Raw genomic sequence first — 20,202 nt, 5'->3', positions numbered from 1 at the left:
GCGGCTAATAGGAGCTGCAGGGGCAGTGCCTGTTGACAGGACAATGCGCAGAGCCACGTGGCCATACTCTGCATTGGGGCCAGAGGGGGGACATGCCGCTGCTTCCAGGAGCTGCTTAAAGTGCCACCTGGAGCCTGCACCCCTGACTGCCTCCTGTGCCTCAACCCCCTGTCCCAGCCGTGGTCCCTCTCCTGCACCCCAACCCCCTGTCCCACCCCAGAGACTCATCCGACACCGTGAACTCCTTTTTTCTGGCCCCACCCCAGAGCTCACACCCCCAGCCAGAGCCCTCATCCCCTGTGCCCCAACCCCCTCCCCAGCTCTGATCCCCCTCCTGCCTTTCTAACCGCTTGGTCCCAGCTGGGAGCACCCTCCTATACCCCAAATCCCTCATCCCCAGAGCCCACACGCTCCCTCGGCCCCTGCATCCCAGCCCGGAGCCCCCTCCCACATCCTGAACTCCTCATTTCTGGCCCCACTCCAGAGACCGCACCCCCAGCCAGAGACCTCACCCCCTCCTGCACCCCAATCCCAATTTCGTGAACATTCATGGCCCATCATACAATTTCCATACCCAGGTGTGGCCCTCAGACCAAAAAGTTCCCCCACCCCTGTGGTAGAGCATCAGTGGTCTCATTTTTCATAGACAGCTTTATTTAAAATTGTTTGTTGCAAATATATTTTTGTATACTAAACTAACTCAGTTTGCTCTAGCAGTAAATGTTCCTTTCTCTCTGACCTCTGTATTGAGAATTAAATACCTCTGACTATACTTTCAAAAAGAATATACTTGGTCAGTGTTTAAATATATACATTTGTACATATAAACTATTTATACTAAAATAAAGGTGTATTTAATTAAACTTATCATTCTTGGCCTATGCTACTTTAAAAGAATTGTAATGTAAATAAGGCTAAAATGGTTAAAATACTTCAAATTCGTAATAAATGTTCTCACAAGACAAGACATAACAAAAAGATAGTTGAGTGACTTCATCACAATTGTTAACAAATATTAGGTGTTTGAGGAATCCATTTATTATATTATACCCGCATGCATCTGAGGAAGTGGGTATTCACCCACGAAAGCTCATGCTCCAAAACCTCTGTTAGCCTATAAGGTGCCACAGGATTCTTTGCTGCATTTATTATATTGCATATTTTAATGTAAATTTTTTGCATTTCTTTTGAGAATAAACTGTGACTGAGAGTGCTTGTTGTTACTGAACCATCTTCTCTTCAGCAATCCTGTGGCGCCATTACATAAAGAATCTAAGGCCAATAGTAAGAGCTGGAAGCATGTAAATGGAAAAATCAAGTCAACTGATTAAATTTTAAACTGTCTCTAGATGCTTTAATGTTTCTTTCTTGTATTCCATATCCAGTGGATGATTTTTACAAACAGAAAAGGGAATATCTTACTAAATTTCTTAGGCACATAACTTGGCCATATTCCCCTTACATAAAATTAGGATAGAGAGCAAGGTCTGTTTTTAACTGTACCATATTTACACCAATTATTTATATGGCTCAGTTTTCTAACCTGACCACTGATGTTTCTTTTTTTATAAGTAACTCATACAACCCTCAATCCCTCAAAATGATGATTGACTGTATTCAGTTTTGAATTACTTCTGTGCTGAAATTAGAAATTTTCCTTATGCTGTTTTTTCATTACATTTGAACTCCTTTGTACTCTGAATGAATTTCAGGTTTTCTCTTACAGAGACATGTGACTCAGTCAAGTGGTAATCGAAAATTCAAGTGCACTGAATGTGGAAAAGCTTTCAAATACAAACATCACCTAAAGGAGCATCTACGAATCCACAGTGGTAAATATTCCAAGTCTTGATATACCATGTACGCTGTATGACTTTGGCATGAAAGCAATTTTTTAACTATAAGTTTAAAATATAATGTTTATATTTTGTTCTTGGAGATACTGTAAATTCTGGCCCAAGTACTCAGCTGTGCCCAAGGTGCTCCCAGTGCAACTCAAGAGGCTTTGCAAAAGTGGCTTTAAGCGGAGGCAGTTAAGCAAAACTTCAGCTGTAGTGTCCGAGTTCTGGCATGTGTAAAAGCAAAGATAGTCAGAAGGAATTTGGGGATGATTTGTTCATGTTATGTGTATGTATACAATTTTTAATTTTAAAAAGTGGACAGCCTTTGCCATGACCTCCTTACTTGGATGTTGTACCTCTTTCCCTTGTTCTTTGTTGTACACCTTTCCTCTATCCTCTGCTTGTTTACCTTTTTCAATTATATCCTCTTTCTGTGTGTTTGTAGAACACCTAGCATGTTGTGGCCACTACTGGAAACAAATAATTTACAGTATTAATAATAAATATGACAGTTACCCACCTTATGTGTATACTACCATACAAGGGTAATAGCAATAAAATACTGCCCCGAGCAAAGAATGCGATCGTACCCAAGATTTTTGTAGATTGTCATCTCAGCAGTCAGTGTTTCATTCTGTATGAAATTCCAAAGGTTAATTTTGATCATTAAAAAAAATCCTCTATTTCTTCCCTCCCCCTCTTCTTTACCGATTGAAGACAGACAGAAAGGAAGTAGAAATGAAGGTTTCACATTAACCTTTTCTACTGCTTTGCCATCTGAATCAAAGGAGCGGCATTTAAGAAAGCTCTGCTTTTTCCCATCCGAATGCATGTTCTGTGCCTCACTTTTGTTTCTTCTCCCAACTAATAACACCTGTGTCTCATCTACTCACTTTCAATGCTGACTCTGTTGGTGGAAGAGCCTGTGCTGGCACTCTTCTCTCCCTGAAAAGAGGCAGAACTACCAGCTATTCTCTTCCTCAGCAGCAGAGCTATGTTAAGAAGTCACTGCTACCACTGGGCTTGACCACCATGCTGGCTAGTTTGTAAGGAAGCTGTACAACTGATGTTCATCTCTGATATCAGACCACATGCATGTCTTCTGTGTGTGCCCTGTGTCCCTTTTCTTTGTGTCTATTTGGCTATTACAGTTATGGGTAGATAGGTGGCTAGATAGTGTTTGTGTATGTGTGCTTACTCCAATAAAAAAAATTATAAGATCTTACATCATCATTTATTTTGTTTATGCCACTTATTTTCTTTGGATTTGTCGTTGTTTTAGTCTCCTGCTTTATCACTTTCTAAAGTACATTATATTAGCTACTATGGAAACAGAGTTATTATTTGGGTGGAATGTAATGAATAAAGCATAAAGCCAATTCATATGCTGGGTTTAGACACTTACACCAAGGTTTGGGAAATGCTAAAATTTATCATGGCCATATGGGGCCTGATCTTTTATTTCTCGTGCACACACAATTTGCATTGAAATTCATGGAAGGAATGCCTGATCAGGCACAAAGGTGGCATAATAATCTATATAGTTTAATTGAGTATAAAGTGTTTGTTGTCAAAGTCATGTCTGGGACCATTTGAGAGGAGAGATATTGTTTTCCTATTACTTTAGTATGATGGAGATATGCACTGTAACCTAATCGACTCTCATTTATCTTTGTTTAGGAGAGAAGCCATATGAATGCCCAAACTGCAAGAAGCGTTTTTCCCATTCTGGTTCATATAGCTCACACATAAGCAGCAAGAAATGTATTGGTTTGATGCCTGTGAATGGTCGAGCACGGTCAGGGCTCAAGACGTCTCAGTGCTCCTCCCCTTCCCTTTCCTCATCACCAGGTATCCCAGCGAGGCCACAGATACGGCAAAAGATAGAAAACAAGCCCTTACAAGAACAACTTCCCATTAACCAAATTAAAACTGAACCTGTGGATTATGAATTCAAGCCCATAGTTGTTGCTTCAGGAATCAACTGTTCAACTCCTTTGCAAAATGGGGTTTTTAGTGGTGGTAGCCCATTACAGGCAACCAGTTCTCCTCAGGGTGTGGTACAAGCTGTTGTTCTACCAACAGTAGGTCTGGTATCTCCCATAAGCATCAACTTAAGTGACATTCAAAATGTACTTAAAGTGGCAGTAGATGGTAATGTAATACGGCAAGTATTGGAAAACAGTCATACTAATCTTGCATCCAAAGAACAAGAAACAATCAACACTGCATCCATACAACAAGCTGGTCATTCCCTCATTTCTGCTATCAGTCTTCCTTTGGTTGATCAAGATGGGACAACCAAAATTATCATCAATTATAGTTTGGAGCAACCTAGTCAACTTCAGGTTGTTCCACAAAATCTGAAAAAAGAAAATTCTGTTCCCACAAACAGTTGCAAAAGTGAAAAATTACCAGAAGATCTTACAGTGAAGTCTGAGAAAGATAAGAACTTTGAAGGAGAGACCAATGATAGCACTTGCCTTCTTTGTGATGACTGTCCAGGAGATCTTAATGCACTTCAAGAATTAAAGCACTATGACCCAAAAAATCCCACTCAGCTGCCTCAGCTCAGTGAAACAGAAGCTGAGAAGTCTGAATCCCCTGTTCTGTCAGAAACAGGGGAGAGCAACTTATCTCCTGGTCAGCCACCTTTAAAAAATCTTTTATCTCTTCTAAAAGCATATTATGCATTAAACGCACAACCAAGTGCAGAAGAGCTCTCAAAAATTGCTGATTCAGTAAACCTACCACTGGATGTGGTTAAAAAGTGGTTTGAAAAAATGCAAGCTGGACAAATTTCTGTACAGTCTTCTGGACCATCTTCTCCTGAACAGGGCAAACTAAGTAATCCTACAGATAATGATAATCAAGCAGGACCTACAAATCCAAGTGAAACCCATGACAACACAAATGAGTCACAAAACTCCCTCAAGATAATTAAGGCTCAGACTTTATCAGTGGGATTGACCCTGAATGGTTCACGAAGTAATACACCATCCCCATCACCACTAAACCTCTCTTCATCCAGAAATTCACAGGGTTATGTGTACACAACAGAGGGTGTACCAGAAGAGCCACAAATAGAACCTCTTGACCTTTCACTACCAAAGCAACATGGAGAAATATTGGAAAGATCTACCATAACTAGTGTTTACCAGAACAGTGTTTATTCTGTCCAAGAAGAACCTTTGAACTTGACTTGTGCAAAAAAAGAACCACAAAAGGACAGCAGTATTACAGACTCTGATCCTGTTGTAAATGTAATCCCACCAAGTGCCAACCCCATAAATATTGCTATACCTACAGTCACTGCCCAGTTACCTACAATTGTTGCCATTGCTGACCAGAACAGTGTTCCATGCTTAAGAGCTCTAGCTGCCAATAAGCAAACCATTCTGATTCCACGGGTGGCTTATACATATTCAACTACAGTTAGCCCTGCAGTTCAAGAAACACCGCCAAAACAGACCCAACCTAACGGAAATCAGGTACCTAAGCCTGTGTGTATTCTTGTACGTATTATATGTAGAGGTGTGGCATAATTCAGGTCATTATTTTTACCAAACTAAGAAACACTTCAATGGGAAAAGAAAAAAAGCCAGAATTGGTTACAACAGTATTTAAATTGTTGATATTTATTTTGGTTGCATCCTAATAAGTGGGTGATGGAAGTAATGGTAACATTTATTCCTTTGAAGCCAAGCTGGTACACAGTAGGGCAACACACAGAAACTAATAGTTGTATCAGACTTTCAGGACTAGTTTTCAATCCAAATAATAAATATACTAACTACTTGTGAATTCCCGAACCCCTGGTTAAAAAACAATGTAACCAGGCTCATATTCTTTGCTGGCTCCCTATCCCCTCCCCTCCCCACAAAAAAAGGATGCATGGAACATCTTTATCCTCCTATTTTGCCCTTTCTGTCAGCTCCCCTCCAGTACTGTCTTGATCTGGTGGGTAAAACTGAACTCTTCCTGTACTATAATGGAACTTTAAACAAAATGAAAATGAAACTTTCATTGAAAATGGGGCAAGTGCTTGTTCCTTGCATGTGTTTTTTATGTACTCTGCTCTGTTTCTACCTCAATATATGTCTGTATGATCAGAGTCGACCCCACTGATAGTTGTACACAAATTATTAAGGTAGGAATGGAGAAGAATAAAAAAAAGATACATGCAAGGGATAAGATCTTTTCTTGGCTGACTCCTTGTAAGTGGGTGATGGAAGTTAATGTAAACTCTTCCCTGTACAGTTGGAAACTGGTCAGCCTGGGTTTGGACTGACACAAGGTATGTGTGTGTTTGTTATATATTACACTCCTGCATACTGAGGTAGCTAATACATATTTTATTTGGATTTGAAAACTGATGCCAAAAATCTAATACAGTTTTTGTGTTTTTTGTGACTTGCTGATATCATTAAAATATGCTTTTATGCTTCTTGAGAGTGAATTTAGCAGATGAATCACAATTACAATTACAGTATTATGGTATTATAGGTACAGTTTTTGTTCATGGAATATTAGCATTCCCTGGCTAGTTACTTTAGGTTACTTTTGTAACAGAATTATGGGAAGGAAAGTAGCCAGTTTTACAGAATTGAACTCTAATGTTAGCATAATTTTAATTTTCATAAAAATGGTGAAACATTTAGATGCAGATGGTGTACCTTGATGTAAAAAACTGTTAGAAACATCCTTGGTCTTCCACATTCCCAACGTCCTTTTATGTACCTTTTCATTCTATAATCTCATTTCCCTCCCTTATCCAGCTATTACTTGGTGTGTCAGTGTTCCTCTGAAGCTTGTCATGAAGCCAAATCTTGAAACTCAAACATTGCAACTCTGTTAAGTACTGGTTTTCCAGGTCTTCTAGTTATAATAGATCAGGAATGTTAGTGCCACAAGAGAGTATTTTCTTGGTTATGTAAATGTTAGAATTAAACAACGTTGTTGGTCAGTTTATTGAAATTAAGTGAAATTACAGCTAAAATGCCAGGATATGATTTATAATCTCGTCTACTGTATCCATGGAATTTGTACTAGGTTTAATATTTTTTTGTAATTTTCTTAGGATGAAAGGCAAGATACTAGCTCAGAAGGAGTCTCAAATGTGGAAGATCAAAATGATTCTGATTCAACACCACCTAAAAAGAAGATGAGAAAGACAGAAAATGGGATGTATGCTTGTGATTTATGTGACAAAATATTCCAGAAGAGCAGTTCACTATTGAGACATAAGTATGAACACACAGGTATGTAGTAGTAAATATAGTTTTTAAAATAGTTTCCTTATTTTAATTCTGACTGGATTCCATGCTTCAAAAAGAACATGTAATATGTCCATGGTGAGAAAATAACTTTTTTCATCATCATGGCTCAGTGCACACCTTTTTCAGTAAACCTACATTTTTTATGTTTGTTCGATTTTTGTTGCAATTCCAGGATGTTGGGGTTTTTTTTTTTTTTTTTTTTTTAGGGACTAATGCAAAAATGTTAAATGATCAGGTATCTTTTCTCCAGCTGGGTCATGGTCATGATGATCTGACAGCCCCTTTAATCAGGAACTCATTTCCCACCTTCCAGCTCATACTGCTTCCTTCATTATTATTATTTGTTATTTACTTACAAAGCACCTTATACGTGTGGGACGCTTTACATCCAACTAAAAGACAATGTCCTTGCCCCCAGGCATTTTACAATCTAAGAGTCTAATCTCAAATCATTTGGAAATCAGTGGGAGTCTTCAATGAGCTTTGAATCTTTCACAAAAAGAATAGTGTTGCAGTCTTAAGTTTTTTCATTTTTATTTCTCTTCATTCCTCCTTTCAACTCCAGTTCTGGCTGTTTTGGTCATTTATTGCATTCTTTTACTTTAGTCTTTGCTATCTTGTGTATTAAAGACATGTTTTTATATTTGTGCCTTCATATGCCTTTTTCTTTTTTTATTGACTAGATCTCTGTTGATCTGCATTACTCTTTTTTAAAATCTCTATTAGGTTTAGTTCTTAATGCTCTATTGTCTACTAATTCTGTTAATTTTCTTTTCAGTCTTTCCCATTCAGTTCAATTTCTCAGAGTGTGTTTCTCAACAAAATATATACTTTTCCCAGCTTTGCTTTCCTAGAAGTTTAGTATGTTAGTTTCTCCTTTTTTAGAACAACTAGTTTTCTATTTTACTTTTTAATTAAATACAGAGCTCAGGAAAAGTGCTTGTTTGGCAGTACTAGACACTGAAGTCATTGCTCTTCTGTGTACTGTGATCAGAAAACTGCCATTTGTCTGCATCTTTCATATCAAGGCTAGGCCTATACAAACTTGCTTTGCCTAATTTCTATTCTATTTAATTGTGAGTTTTGAATACTGAAACCAAACTAACATTACTGGATTCTGTTGTATTAATTTAGATGGAATATATAAGCCCAAAGAGTCAAAAGTGTTAACATGACTCTGAAACTGCAATATTAAACAGTTTTAAAGAAGCGTTGGGGTACAGAGACCTCAGCCTGCTTAGTCCCATGGCAGACACCATTGCAAATCATTTTAATCTTTTATTAAAGATGCAGAAAAAGAAGAAAAACAGTTAAAGCATTTGAAATGTAAAGAAATAAGTCAGGCTTTCATTTTAACCACATGCCTTGTTCCTATTCCCTTTGGCTGGGGACAGTCTTTAAAAAGAGGCGGGTGGGGAGTAACTTGACAGTCTCTTAGATGGTATCAAAGATGATGATAACTGTCCTTTTGGGAAGAGAGAAGTTAGTTGGAATGGCTGGAGTGGTTCTTACTGTTTTTGTTGTTGAAGTCCAATTCCATTTACTAGAAGACAAAACAAGACAGAGAGAGAGAGAAAAGAGGGGAAAGAAAAGAACAGGGAAGATAGAAAACACAACTTCTGTCTCTGGTATTGGCTTTCACTTGCATCCTCACTGCTGGAAAAACACAGGCACAGCACATGCTCTTATCAGCCACTCTGAGACCTGGCAAACTCGTATCAGTATTGAGCTGTTTCGGGGGCATTGCCTTTAGCTGCCTCTTTTTGCTCAGAGGCTTACAGCAGTGTTGTAAAATATACATTCTTGGCTCATTGAACCCGATTCTTATTAGACAGAATGCAAAAGGGAAAGGAGAAGAAATAAAGTGGAGAAGGAAAAGGAAACACAGGGGAAAGAGGTGACAAAGTCTCACATACCAGGTTGTGTTTGGGATTCACCAGAGCCAGTGAGTGGAGGCAGAGCCCTTTTATGGTTTGGTCTGGTCAGGACATCTCTTGGGATCAGGACAACCAAGACACAATGATTTTACACTGGATCCCAGGGTCCCAGGAGACGGTGTGTGTGGCAGCCATCATGGTGAGGCTCACTCCTTCGCTTTCTCTCAGTCTCCTTTATTTTAAGGACCCCAAAAAGGACTGATGAGCAGAATAGTCCTTCCTCTCATTATTTTGTCCACCAATAGGCCTAATTTCAGACCCACCAGTTTTGGTTCATTGATTTCTGATCTTACACTGTTCTTGTTTACCAGGCATGATCTTGATCAGTTTTGTTTAGACTTTTTTCTTTTCTTTTTTTTTCTTGTTCTATTTTTTGCCTTTTCCCATCAAATCTGTTTTTGAGGGGTGAAGATGTTTCTTCAAGACAGCCATTCTTGTTCTCAAATTATTCAGCTATGTAGAAATTCAATTCACACAGTTCAACAAAGGAGTTAAGTGGATTTAAGCATGTGATTAAGTCAGTGAGACTCAAATGTGTGCTTAAAGTTAAGCACATGCTTAATTGCTTTGCCAGATTGGGGCCTGAGCATGCCATGGACAATGGTGCTGAGTCTTCCCTTTGTTAGAATGGAAAAATAGGGTTGATAAGTGTTGCAGTTTTCTAATGTCTTTTATCATCTTTTTTGGAGTACGGTTTTAGTTATCAATGTGGATCTTTATACACCTCTACCTCGATATAAGGAGGGAGCACAGGCTATAATGGCAGTGAGGAAGGAGGGTCAGGGCAAAGCTTGGAGGCAAGATCAAACCAGTATCTTAGATGCCTATATACAAATGCAAGAAGTATTGGTAATAAGCAGGAAGAACTGGAAGTGCTAATAAATAAATACAACTATGACATTGTTGGCATCACTGAAACTTGGTGGGATAATACACACGACTGGAATGTTGGTGTGGATGGGTATAGTTTGCTCAGGAAGGATAGACAGGGGAAAAAGGGAGGAGGTGTTGCCTTATATATAAAAAATGTACACACTTGGACTGAGGTGGAGATGGACATAGGAGACGGAAGTGTTGAGAGTCTCTGGGTTAGGCTAAAAGAGGTAAAAAACACGGGTGATGTCATGCTGGGAGTCTACTACAGGCCACCTAATCAGGTGGAAGAGGTGGATGAGGCTTTTTTCAAACAACTAACAAAATCATCCAAAGCCCAAGATTTGGTGGTGATGGGGGACTTCAACTATCCAGATATATGTTGGGAAAATAACACCGCAGGGCACCGACTATCCAATAAGTTCCTGGACTGCATTGCAGACAACTTTTTATTTCAGAAAGTTGAAAAAGCTACTAGGGGGGAAGCTGTTCTAGACTTGATTTTAACAAATAGGGAGGAACTTGTTGAGAATTTAAAAGTAGAAGGAAGCTTGCATGAAAGTGATCATGAAATCATAGAGTTTGCAATTCTAAGGAAGGGTAGAAGGGAGTACAGCAAAATAGAGACAATGGATTTCAGGAAGGCGGATTTTGGTAAGCTCAGAGAGCTGATAGGTAAGGTCCCATGGGAATCAAGACTGAGGGGAAAAACAACTGAGGAGAGTTGGCAGTTTTTCAAAGAGACGCTATTAAGGGCCCAAAAGCAAGCTATTCTGATGGGTAGGAAAGATAGAAAATGTGGCAAAAGACCACCTTGGCTTACCCTTGAGATCTTGCGTGACCTACAAAATAAAAAGGCATCGTATAAAAAATGGAAACTAGGTCAGATTACAAAGGATGAATATAGGCAAATAACACAGGAATGCAGAGGCAAGATTAGAAAGGCAAAGGCACAAAATGAACTCAAACTAGCTATGGAAATAAAGGAAAACAAGAAGACTTTTTATCAATACATTAGAAGCAAGAGGAAGACCAAGGACAGGGTAGGCCCACTGCTCATTAATGAGGGGGAAACAGTAACGGGAGACTTGGAAATGGCAGAGATGCTTAATGACTTCTTTGTTTCGGTCTTCACTGAGAAGTCTGAAGGAATGTCTAATATAGTGAATGCTTACGGGAAGAGGGTAGGTTTAGAAGATAAAATAAAAAAAGAGCAAGTAAAAAATCACTTAGAAAAGTTAGATGCCTGCAAGTCACCAGGGCCTGATGAAATGCATCCTAGAATACTCAAAGAGTTAATAGAAGAGGTATCTGAGCCTCTAGCTATTATCTTTGGGAAATCATGGGAGACAGGGGAGATTCCAGAAGACTGGGAGGGGGCAAATATAGTGCCCATCTATAAAAAGGGAAATAAAAACAACCCAGGAAACTACAGACCAGTTAGTTTAACTTCTGTGCCAGGGAAGATAATGGAGCAGGTAATTAAAGAAATCATCTGCAAACACTTGGAAGGTGGTAAGGTGATCGGGAATAGCCAGCATGGATTTGTAAAGAACAAATCGTGTCAAACTAATCTGATAGCGTTCTTTGATAGGATAACGAGCCTTGTGGATAAGGGAGAAGCGGTGGATGTGATATACCTAGACTTTAGTAAGGCATTTGATACGGTCTCGCATGATATTCTTATAGATAAACTAGGAAAGTATAATTTACATGGGGCTACTATAAGGTGGGTGCATAACTGGCTGGATAACTGTACTCAGAGAGTAGTTGTTAATGGCTCCCAATCCTGCTGGAAAGGTATAACAAGTGGGGTTCCGCAGGGGTCTGTTTTGGGACCGGTTCTGTTCAATATCTTCATCAACGATTTAGATGTTGGCATAGAAAGTACGCTTATTAAGTTTGCAGATGATACCAAACTGGGAGGGATTGCAACTGCTTTGGAGGACAGGGTCAAAATTCAAAATGATCTGGACAAATTGGAGAAATGGTCTGAGGTAAACAGGATGAAGTTCAATAAAGATAAATGCAAAGTGCTCCACTTAGGAAGGAACAATCAGTTTCACACATACAGAATGGGAAGAGACTGTCTAGGAAGGAGTATGGCAGAAAGAGATCTAGGGGTCATAGTAGACCACAAGCTTAATATGAGTCAACAGTGTGATACTGTTGCAAAAAAAGCAAACATGATTCTGGGATGCATTAACAGGTGTGTTGTAAACAAGACACAAGAAGTCATTCTTCCGCTTTATTCTGCACTGGTCAGGCCTCAGCTGGAGTATTGTGTCCAGTTCTGGGCACCGCATTTCAAGAAAGATGTGGAAAAATTGGAGAGGGTCCAGAGAAGAGCAACAAGAATGATTAAAGGTCTTGAGAACATGACCTATGAAGGAAGGCTGAAGGAATTGGGTTTGTTTAGTTTGGAAAAGAGAAGACTGAGAGGGGACATGATAGCAGTTTTCAGGTATCTAAAAGGGTGTCATCAGGAGGAGGGAAAAAACTTGTTCACCTTAGCCTCCAATGATAGAACAAGAAGCAATGGGCTTAAACTGCAGCAAGGGAGATTTAGGTTGGACATTAGGGAAAAGTTTCTAACTGTCAGGGTAGTTAAACACTGGAATAGATTGCCTAGGGAAGTTGTGGAATCTCCATCTCTGGAGATATTTAAGAGTAGGTTAGATAAATGGCTATTAGGGATGGTCTAGACAATATTTGGTCCTGCCATGAGGGCAGGGGACTGGACTCGATGACCTCTCGAGGTCCCTTCCAGTCCTGGAGTCTATGAGTCTATGAGTCCTTGGGAGCCAAAAAATCTTACCACGTTATAGGTGAAACCGTGTTATATTGAACTTGCTTTGGTCCACCAGAGTGTGCAGCCCATCCCCGCTGGAGCACTACTTTACCACGTTATATACAAATTTGTGCTATATCGGGTGGCGTTATATCAAGGTAGCGGTGTAGTTCTGCTGAGTTAGCTATACAGCTGGCCTAGAGTTGATCTCTACAGACCTGTCTCCATTCTCTTCCTACCATGGGCAGGACATACAGTCTCCTGATAGTCTCATCACAAAAGGAAGACTGATTCATTGAGGGCAGAAAATAAATCTTTGTACACAAGCCTCTGACCTTGTGATATATGTCATATTCATTCAGAACTTTGGATGGGTTTATTTACATTTATTATTACTTTGATTTGTTAAATCCTACTTTCAGCCTAAAATTTAGGCTGAAATTCAATGGGAAATGAGTTAAGTCCAGTTAACTCCAAAGCAGACTGCAAGCGTTACAAAGGAATCTCACAAAACTGGGTGACTGGACAACAAAATGGCAGATGAAATTCAGTGTTGATAAATGCAAAGTAATGCATACTGGAAAACGTAATCCCAACTATACATAAAATTCTAAATTCACTGTTACCACGCAAGTAAGAGATGTTCAGCGCAGCGTGGTTAGTTCAAAAAATCAACAATGTTAGGAAACATTAGGAAAGGGATAGATAATAAGACAGAAAATACCATAATGCCACTGTATAAATCATGGTATGCCCACATCTTGAATACTGCATGCAGATCTGATTTCCCTCAAAAAAAGATATTAGAATTGAAAAAGGTGCAGAGAAGGACAACAGAAATCATTAGGGATATGGAATAGCTTCTATATGCGGAGAGATTAAAAAAAATTGGCCTTTTCACCTTGGAAAAGAAACAACAAAGAGGGGATATGATAGAGGTCTATAAAATCTTGACTGGTGTGGAGAAAGTGAATAAGGAAGTGTTATTTACTCCTTCACATAACACAAGAACTTGCGGTCACCCAATGAAATTAAAAGGCTTCAAGTTTAAAACAAACAAAAGGAAGTACTTCTTCACACAACACCCAGTCAACCTGTGGAACTCGTTACCAGAGGATGTTATGAAGGCCAAAATTATAACAGGGTTCAAAAAAGAGCTAGATAAGTTCATGGAGGTCCATCAGCGGCTTTTAGCCAGGATGGTCAGGGATGCAACACCATGCTCAGAGTGTCCCTAACCTCTGTTAGCCAAAAGCTGGGAGTGGAAGATGGGATGAATCACTTGATGATTACCTGTTCTGTTCATTCCTTCTGAAGTACCTGGCATTGGCCACTGTTGGAAGACAGGATACTGGGCTAGATGGACCATTGATCTGACCCGGTATGGCCAATCTTATGTTATGTTTTTAGGCTCCTTTTGAAAATCCCAACCTTAATGACCCTAAGAAAAGAACACCTTCTTAAATAAATCTTCCAACAGTTGTACCAAAATCCAAATGTGAAACCGCTGCTTTTCAACAAATAGTCTCCACCAATCATAGATGATATGGAAACCAGTAATAACAATTAAAGTGTGGAAACTAAAGTTACAAATATTTGCTTATTATTTTTAGGTAAAAGACCTCATGAGTGTGGAATCTGTAAAAAGGCATTTAAACACAAACACCATTTGATTGAACACATGCGACTGCATTCTGGAGAAAAGCCCTATCAATGTGACAAATGTGGAAAGCGTTTTTCACACTCTGGGTCTTATTCTCAGCACATGAATCATCGCTACTCCTATTGTAAAAGAGAAGCAGAAGAGCGTGATAGCACAGAACAGGAAGAGACAGGACAAGAAGTCCTAAATAACGAGCATGCTGGTGCCAGAGCATCTCCATCACAGATCGACTCAGATGAGAGAGAAAGTTTAACGAGGGAAGAAGAGGAAGACAGTGAAAAAGAGGAAGAGGAAGAGGAGGACAAAGAGATGGAAGAACTTCAGGAAGAAAAAGAATGTGGAAAACTACAAGAAGTAAAGGAGGAAGAAAGGAAAATTGAAGGTAACATGAAGAATGAAGAAGCTGTAAATCAAGTGAGCAATGTAGAACAAGAAGCTATACAGAATGATGAGCGGGTGTCAGAAAAAACAAACAAAGCTTAACTAGTATTTTTTTTCTATAAGGAAAACAACTAATTGGTAATGAAGTTTGTTCTATACTATATATGCTTAACATAGAAACACAGTAGTCTGCATACTGTGATTTCTGTTCACTACTGTGTAAAAAAATAAAATAAAAAAATTATAGTAAAATAAGAAAATGAGAAAAAAAAATCCAGGTGTGCCTGAACCTCAAACCTAGTAATTTTTCATGCAGTTTTCAAAGTTAGGAACAAGTTTGTAACATGAAGCAGATTAGAAAAATACAGTGACTCTGGAAGCAAAGATTTAACAGGTTGTAGGAAACCTGATTTGTTAGACAAGCATCTGGCATCATTTGTTTTATCAGTATTAATTTTCATTCTTATGTTGATTAATTTTAAGCTGTACAATTGGGAGAGATTTATATGATTTTTTTTTTAATCCAGAAAAATTTGCTAAATCCGCTTCAGTATTTTATTATGTTTAGAAAATGTGAGAACTTCTGCACTACAGAATTCCCTTCGCAGAAAAGTATAATGCAGTTCCAAACAGTGCTAGACTACCTTTGTAAATTCAACCTAGAAGGTAGCAATTATAACATTAGATGTTGTAGTAGAACATATTATCATTTAAAGTGTATTGTTAGCCTTAAGAAAGCAGCTGATAGAAGAACTGAAGTTTCTTACTCATGTGGTTAAAAATGTAGTTGAAAAGATTGTTGTTGAGTTCTGATTGCAGGGACTAACAGTGTTAATACTGGTAAGGACAGCAAAATTGTCAAAAATCAGTGTTTGTAATTGTGTTTTGAGTATGTAGTAACAATATGAAGGATATGATATGAAGCTTTGTATCTCCTTTGGCCTTATGCAAGACCTGTGTGCTGTAAGTGCCATTTATCAGTATTTTAAAGGCTCTGACCAGCCTTTATCTAATGTGTGGCCTACAATAACTAGCATTTGTTAATTTGTATCAAACTTCTAAACTAAATCATGGTGGGGGTGGGGGAACACTCAACCATCCAAGAAGAACGAACACTGGTACATTTCATTATTTAATTCTTCAGTATTATGTTTGGTTGGTATCTAATTTGCAGAATTCTCTACAATAATTACAAGGGAAAATTTCTAATCTGCTTTATTGGTTTACTTTAATTTCAGACACATACATGACTTGTTATCTGGCTCATAAGTGTTTCCAAATGTTAGTTATTATGGACCCCATTTATTAACAATGTTAGCTGATTTTTACCTATCAGTATTATTTTATTTCTTTTAGTTTATAGATCTGTGCAACATTTTGTACTGTATGTCTTCAAACCTGGCAGTATTAATACCCTTCTTACTGACATATGTACCTTTTTAGTTTTAGAAAACTTTTATATTTATGTGTCTTATTTTTATATTTCTTTATTTATTACACAGTGTAGTGTATAATACTGTAGTTTGTATTAATACAATAATATATTTTAGTATGAAAATTTGGAAAGTTGATAAGATTTAAAGTAGAGATGCAATTGGTTCTCTTGCATTGAGATTTGATTTAACAGTGTTATGTTAACATTTATACTTGCCTTGGACTGTAGAACAGGAGAATTAAAATGGGAATGTATTAATTTTACAGTTGCAATCAATTCATTTTACCTTTACCCAGTTTTTAATATAAAGCTCTTACATTTTGAAATTCACTGTGTGACTAATAGCATGATGCTCTGCAGTTTTATTAAGAGATTAGCCTAACCATAAAACTCTCATTTCCTTAGGAAGCCAAATTAGAATAATCTTATAAACAGTGTTGGGAACAATGTTTAACATTTTTGTGCCAATTTGTTCCTGTATTCATGTATGTAAGTTACAAATCTGAATCTTCATTTTTAAGTTCCTTGTTACATCATGGTCATTTTCTAGTTTTTTACCAGGCTCCCCATCTCACAATAAAATGCGTCAACAAGCCTGACTTACTGTCGTTATTCCAGTAATATAAGATGATTATGTTTCGAATTATTTTTATGAGATGTCATGCAGACTTCACTCTTAACTTGGCTACAGCTACTCCACTTGAGCTGTGTTTAGGTAACAAATGAGTAAGAGCAAGGTATGGGGATAGCTGTTTGGATGGTTCACTGGCTTCTATAAAGATCAATACACCAAAGGTTCTAGTTTCAGAACCAAACCACATGTTTTCTTGGATTTTTGTTGCTTTTGGATCTGCATTGTATACTTTTAAATGAAATATTTCATTAACACTTACTTTAAAGCAAATAGTTCTGTGAGTGTTTTCTTGATTTAGCACTAGGTTCAAGTATATATTGCTGTTGGACTTTCTTACAGTTTCTAATGCAAATTCAGGTGTAATATTTTTTTAAAACCTTAATTTTACAGTAGTGGCTTTTCTGTAGCAGAGATGTCAGTTCAGTATTTTTAGAAACTCATGTCTTTACATTGCATATACTATATGTAAAAAGAAATGTACTGTAAACACACACCATTTACAAACAATGTTCTGCTGTCTTAATGATCCCTAAAGAGCATTTTGATGTGAAGGCTATGCATGTTGTGCTTTATATTCAAATATCTGTGTTTTGAAACACTTTAAATCCTATTATAGCATGACTCTTCACCATTAATACATATAAAAGATTGTTCCTATGTAACAGGTTTCTCTATAAGATAGCTAGCACTTTGGCTGCGTTTCATCACATAATATACCAAATATTGCAAGGTTTAAGTGGAGTAAACTGCTCACTGAACAGTATACACCTCTTTGAGAAAAACCTAACATTGATTTATAGTGCTGAAGAAAGATAAATTGGCTTTTAATTAACTTCTTTGGATTATAACAGGAATTGTGCAGGAGGCTTATGACTTCTCTCAGAGAAAGCTGATTCTGTGTCTAAAGATCCTTTAAAGGCATAGTTAACGATGCCCCTCTTAAAGCCCATTTCAGAACAGGCATTTTGGCACCTCCACCATTAAGAATCATTTCTACCTCACTTATCTATAGTAATAAACCCACGGAGACATTTGTTGGAGATGTGGCGGGGGGGAGAATACTTGCTTTTGCACGTAAAAATGAAACAAAGGATTTGAGCAAATCAGGAAGTCTGTTATCTACTGTTACACATGATAAAGATTCAGTTATCATATAAATCCTAGTTGCATGTGAAAGGCCAATAGCTTTCAGTTCCAGAACCTCAAATGAAGCAAGAGAAAACTATGCTCAGATAGAAAACAGGTTCTGAGTAATTTGGAATCAGGAAATTCCATGACTTTCTGTGAGGAAATTTATATTGATTACAGATTTAAACCCTGTGTTAAAATTCTGAAGCCAAAACCAAGTATATCAGCTTTAGCACCTGTTAGATTTCAGAGATGGGCTCTGATGCTACTGGCTTATTGTTTTGACATCGTGTATTGTCCATCTGAGGAACTCAAATGCATTACAGTAACTCTGATGCATTATCCTAACTGCAATTAGAGGAGTAAAATCAATTGCAATAAGGTGGAACTCTGGAGACCTAGATTGTATTCTAAGCTATGTCACCAAATTCCTACATGACTGTAGACAAGTCGGTTAAACTCTCTCAACCTCAGTTTTTACAATAGTAAGATGGGGATCATACTTCCTGGTATATATTTCACAGGGGTGCTGAGAGTTTAATTTTATGAATGTGTGTGTAAAATATTTTAGATCCAAAGATGGGTGACACTGTGTAACTATAAAACATTATTTACTGATAATTTCCTTTTTGGAAGAACTTTCTCCAAAGGAAATTACAGTAAAGACTGAAAAAGAATCTATCTTAAGGGAGAGGAAAAGTTAAAACTGCATACAGTATTTTCAGAATCTCATGAAAGCCACACTGGAATAGTTAGTATGAAAGCTGTCCAGCAAGAAAGGCCCATCTGGCAAATCTGATGTGACTAAGCTGTAGTCACCCAAGATCCATTGTCTACTCAGTGAGTAACATTTTGCAATATTAGATGCCATGATTGACTCAGGATATAAAGCTGGTGAATGGACAATATGTATGATGTGTGCACACAGACCCATGCTCTGCCACTACATGAAGCTGCCATCCTTGGATTTGGCTCAGAACCCATTGCAGAGAATTCTTTTTGACTTTACAGACAAGGTCAGTCTTAAAATGCATCTTAGAGCAATATGTCTTTTCCTGAAACAACAAGAGGCAAAGCAATTACAGGAAAAATCAGACTGACAGAAAAATATAAAAGTAAAAGGGTATAAGATCTGAATATATATTTTCTCTCCTGAACAGAGATTACAGGGGAAGAGAGATGTTAAAGTGGAATAAAGGTTTACTGAAACCTGAGCTTTATCCTATGATCTGTGTTGTGTTGTGTTTATAAATGAAAAAGTGATCCAGGTGAGCCAGTCTCAGTAAGGTCACAGACTATTGTCTGCGTCTGTTTCTCCCTTGAACTCTGCAGCCATGAGATGACTAAGCCATCTTGCCCCAGGATGCGGAGGAACACCACCAGTCCAGATCAAGAGAAAAGGTAAGGCTTGTTTAGAGGCAGTATAGCTAAATGGGATAATGATACGTACCTACTTTGAGACAGAAGATAAGTGCTATAGAAGTGCTAAGTATTATTATTACATATTATTATTGGGGTATAGGGAAAGAAGGGTCTCCTGAGTTCAAAGATTCAGAGAGAGCAGGAGTAGAGCTCTGAAATGGAGAACAGGAGAGGAGCAGGAAAGATCCTGATGCAGAAATAACTGCTTGATTTCTTCATCATCATCTCCCAATTTATACATATTTTGCATGTCTTTATTGTATACACTATGCTGTGATGTTTTGATGCAATTTTTACATTTGTAATTGTTATGTGAAACAGCTGTTTAATTTCTGACTTTAATTGTAATGCACCGCTACCTCGATATAATGCCACCCGATATAACACGAATTTGGATATATCGTAGTAAAGCAGTACTTGGGCGGGGGCAGGGGGGCTGTGTACTCTGGTGGATCAAAGCAAATTCAGTATAACACGGTTTCACCTATAATGTGCTACGATTTTTTGGCTCCCAAGGACAGTGTTATATTGAGGTAGAGGTGTATTAGTAAATTGAATATTGGAACTAAATATGAAATGTGCATAAGTCATGAACACTTTTGATGGCAGATGTGGGGTTTGGCCCTATAGTTATGTCTACATTGCAGTCGAGGTGTGATTCCAGAGGCTTCACTGCTGTTGGTACCCAAGCTAACTAGATTAAAGCTAGCTCAGGTATGTCTACATGTGCTGCAATCACATACCCTGATTTTGGATCTTTTATATTGTCAGCTTTCCAGGACAAGAGCAGTCCTCATTTTGTGTCCTGCAAAGTTCTG

The 20,202-nt window shown here is 38.1% G+C and overlaps 1 protein-coding gene across 2 annotated transcripts in view; it reads left to right on the top strand.

Annotated features, from left to right (window-relative positions):
- ZEB1 (zinc finger E-box binding homeobox 1) overlaps window positions 1-16,793 on the top strand; it is a 251,417-nt gene extending 234,624 nt beyond the window's left edge. For both annotated transcript variants that reach the window (XM_050939020.1, XM_050939021.1), the window contains exons 6-9: window positions 1,727-1,832; window positions 3,522-5,332; window positions 6,922-7,102; window positions 14,335-16,793. In XM_050939020.1, coding sequence (XP_050794977.1) covers window positions 1,727-1,832; window positions 3,522-5,332; window positions 6,922-7,102; window positions 14,335-14,867 — 2,631 coding nt within the window. In that variant the 3' untranslated portion in view covers window positions 14,868-16,793. The remainder of the gene's footprint in view (window positions 1-1,726; window positions 1,833-3,521; window positions 5,333-6,921; window positions 7,103-14,334) is intronic.
- Window positions 16,794-20,202: the final 3,409 nt, after the last annotated feature.

This window comes from Gopherus flavomarginatus, chromosome 2 (genome assembly GCF_025201925.1).
Source record: "Gopherus flavomarginatus isolate rGopFla2 chromosome 2, rGopFla2.mat.asm, whole genome shotgun sequence".
Taxonomy (NCBI): domain Eukaryota; kingdom Metazoa; phylum Chordata; order Testudines; family Testudinidae; genus Gopherus; species Gopherus flavomarginatus.
The sequence above is the reverse complement of the archived record's forward strand: the minus strand, read 5'-3'. Positions and strand labels throughout refer to the sequence as shown.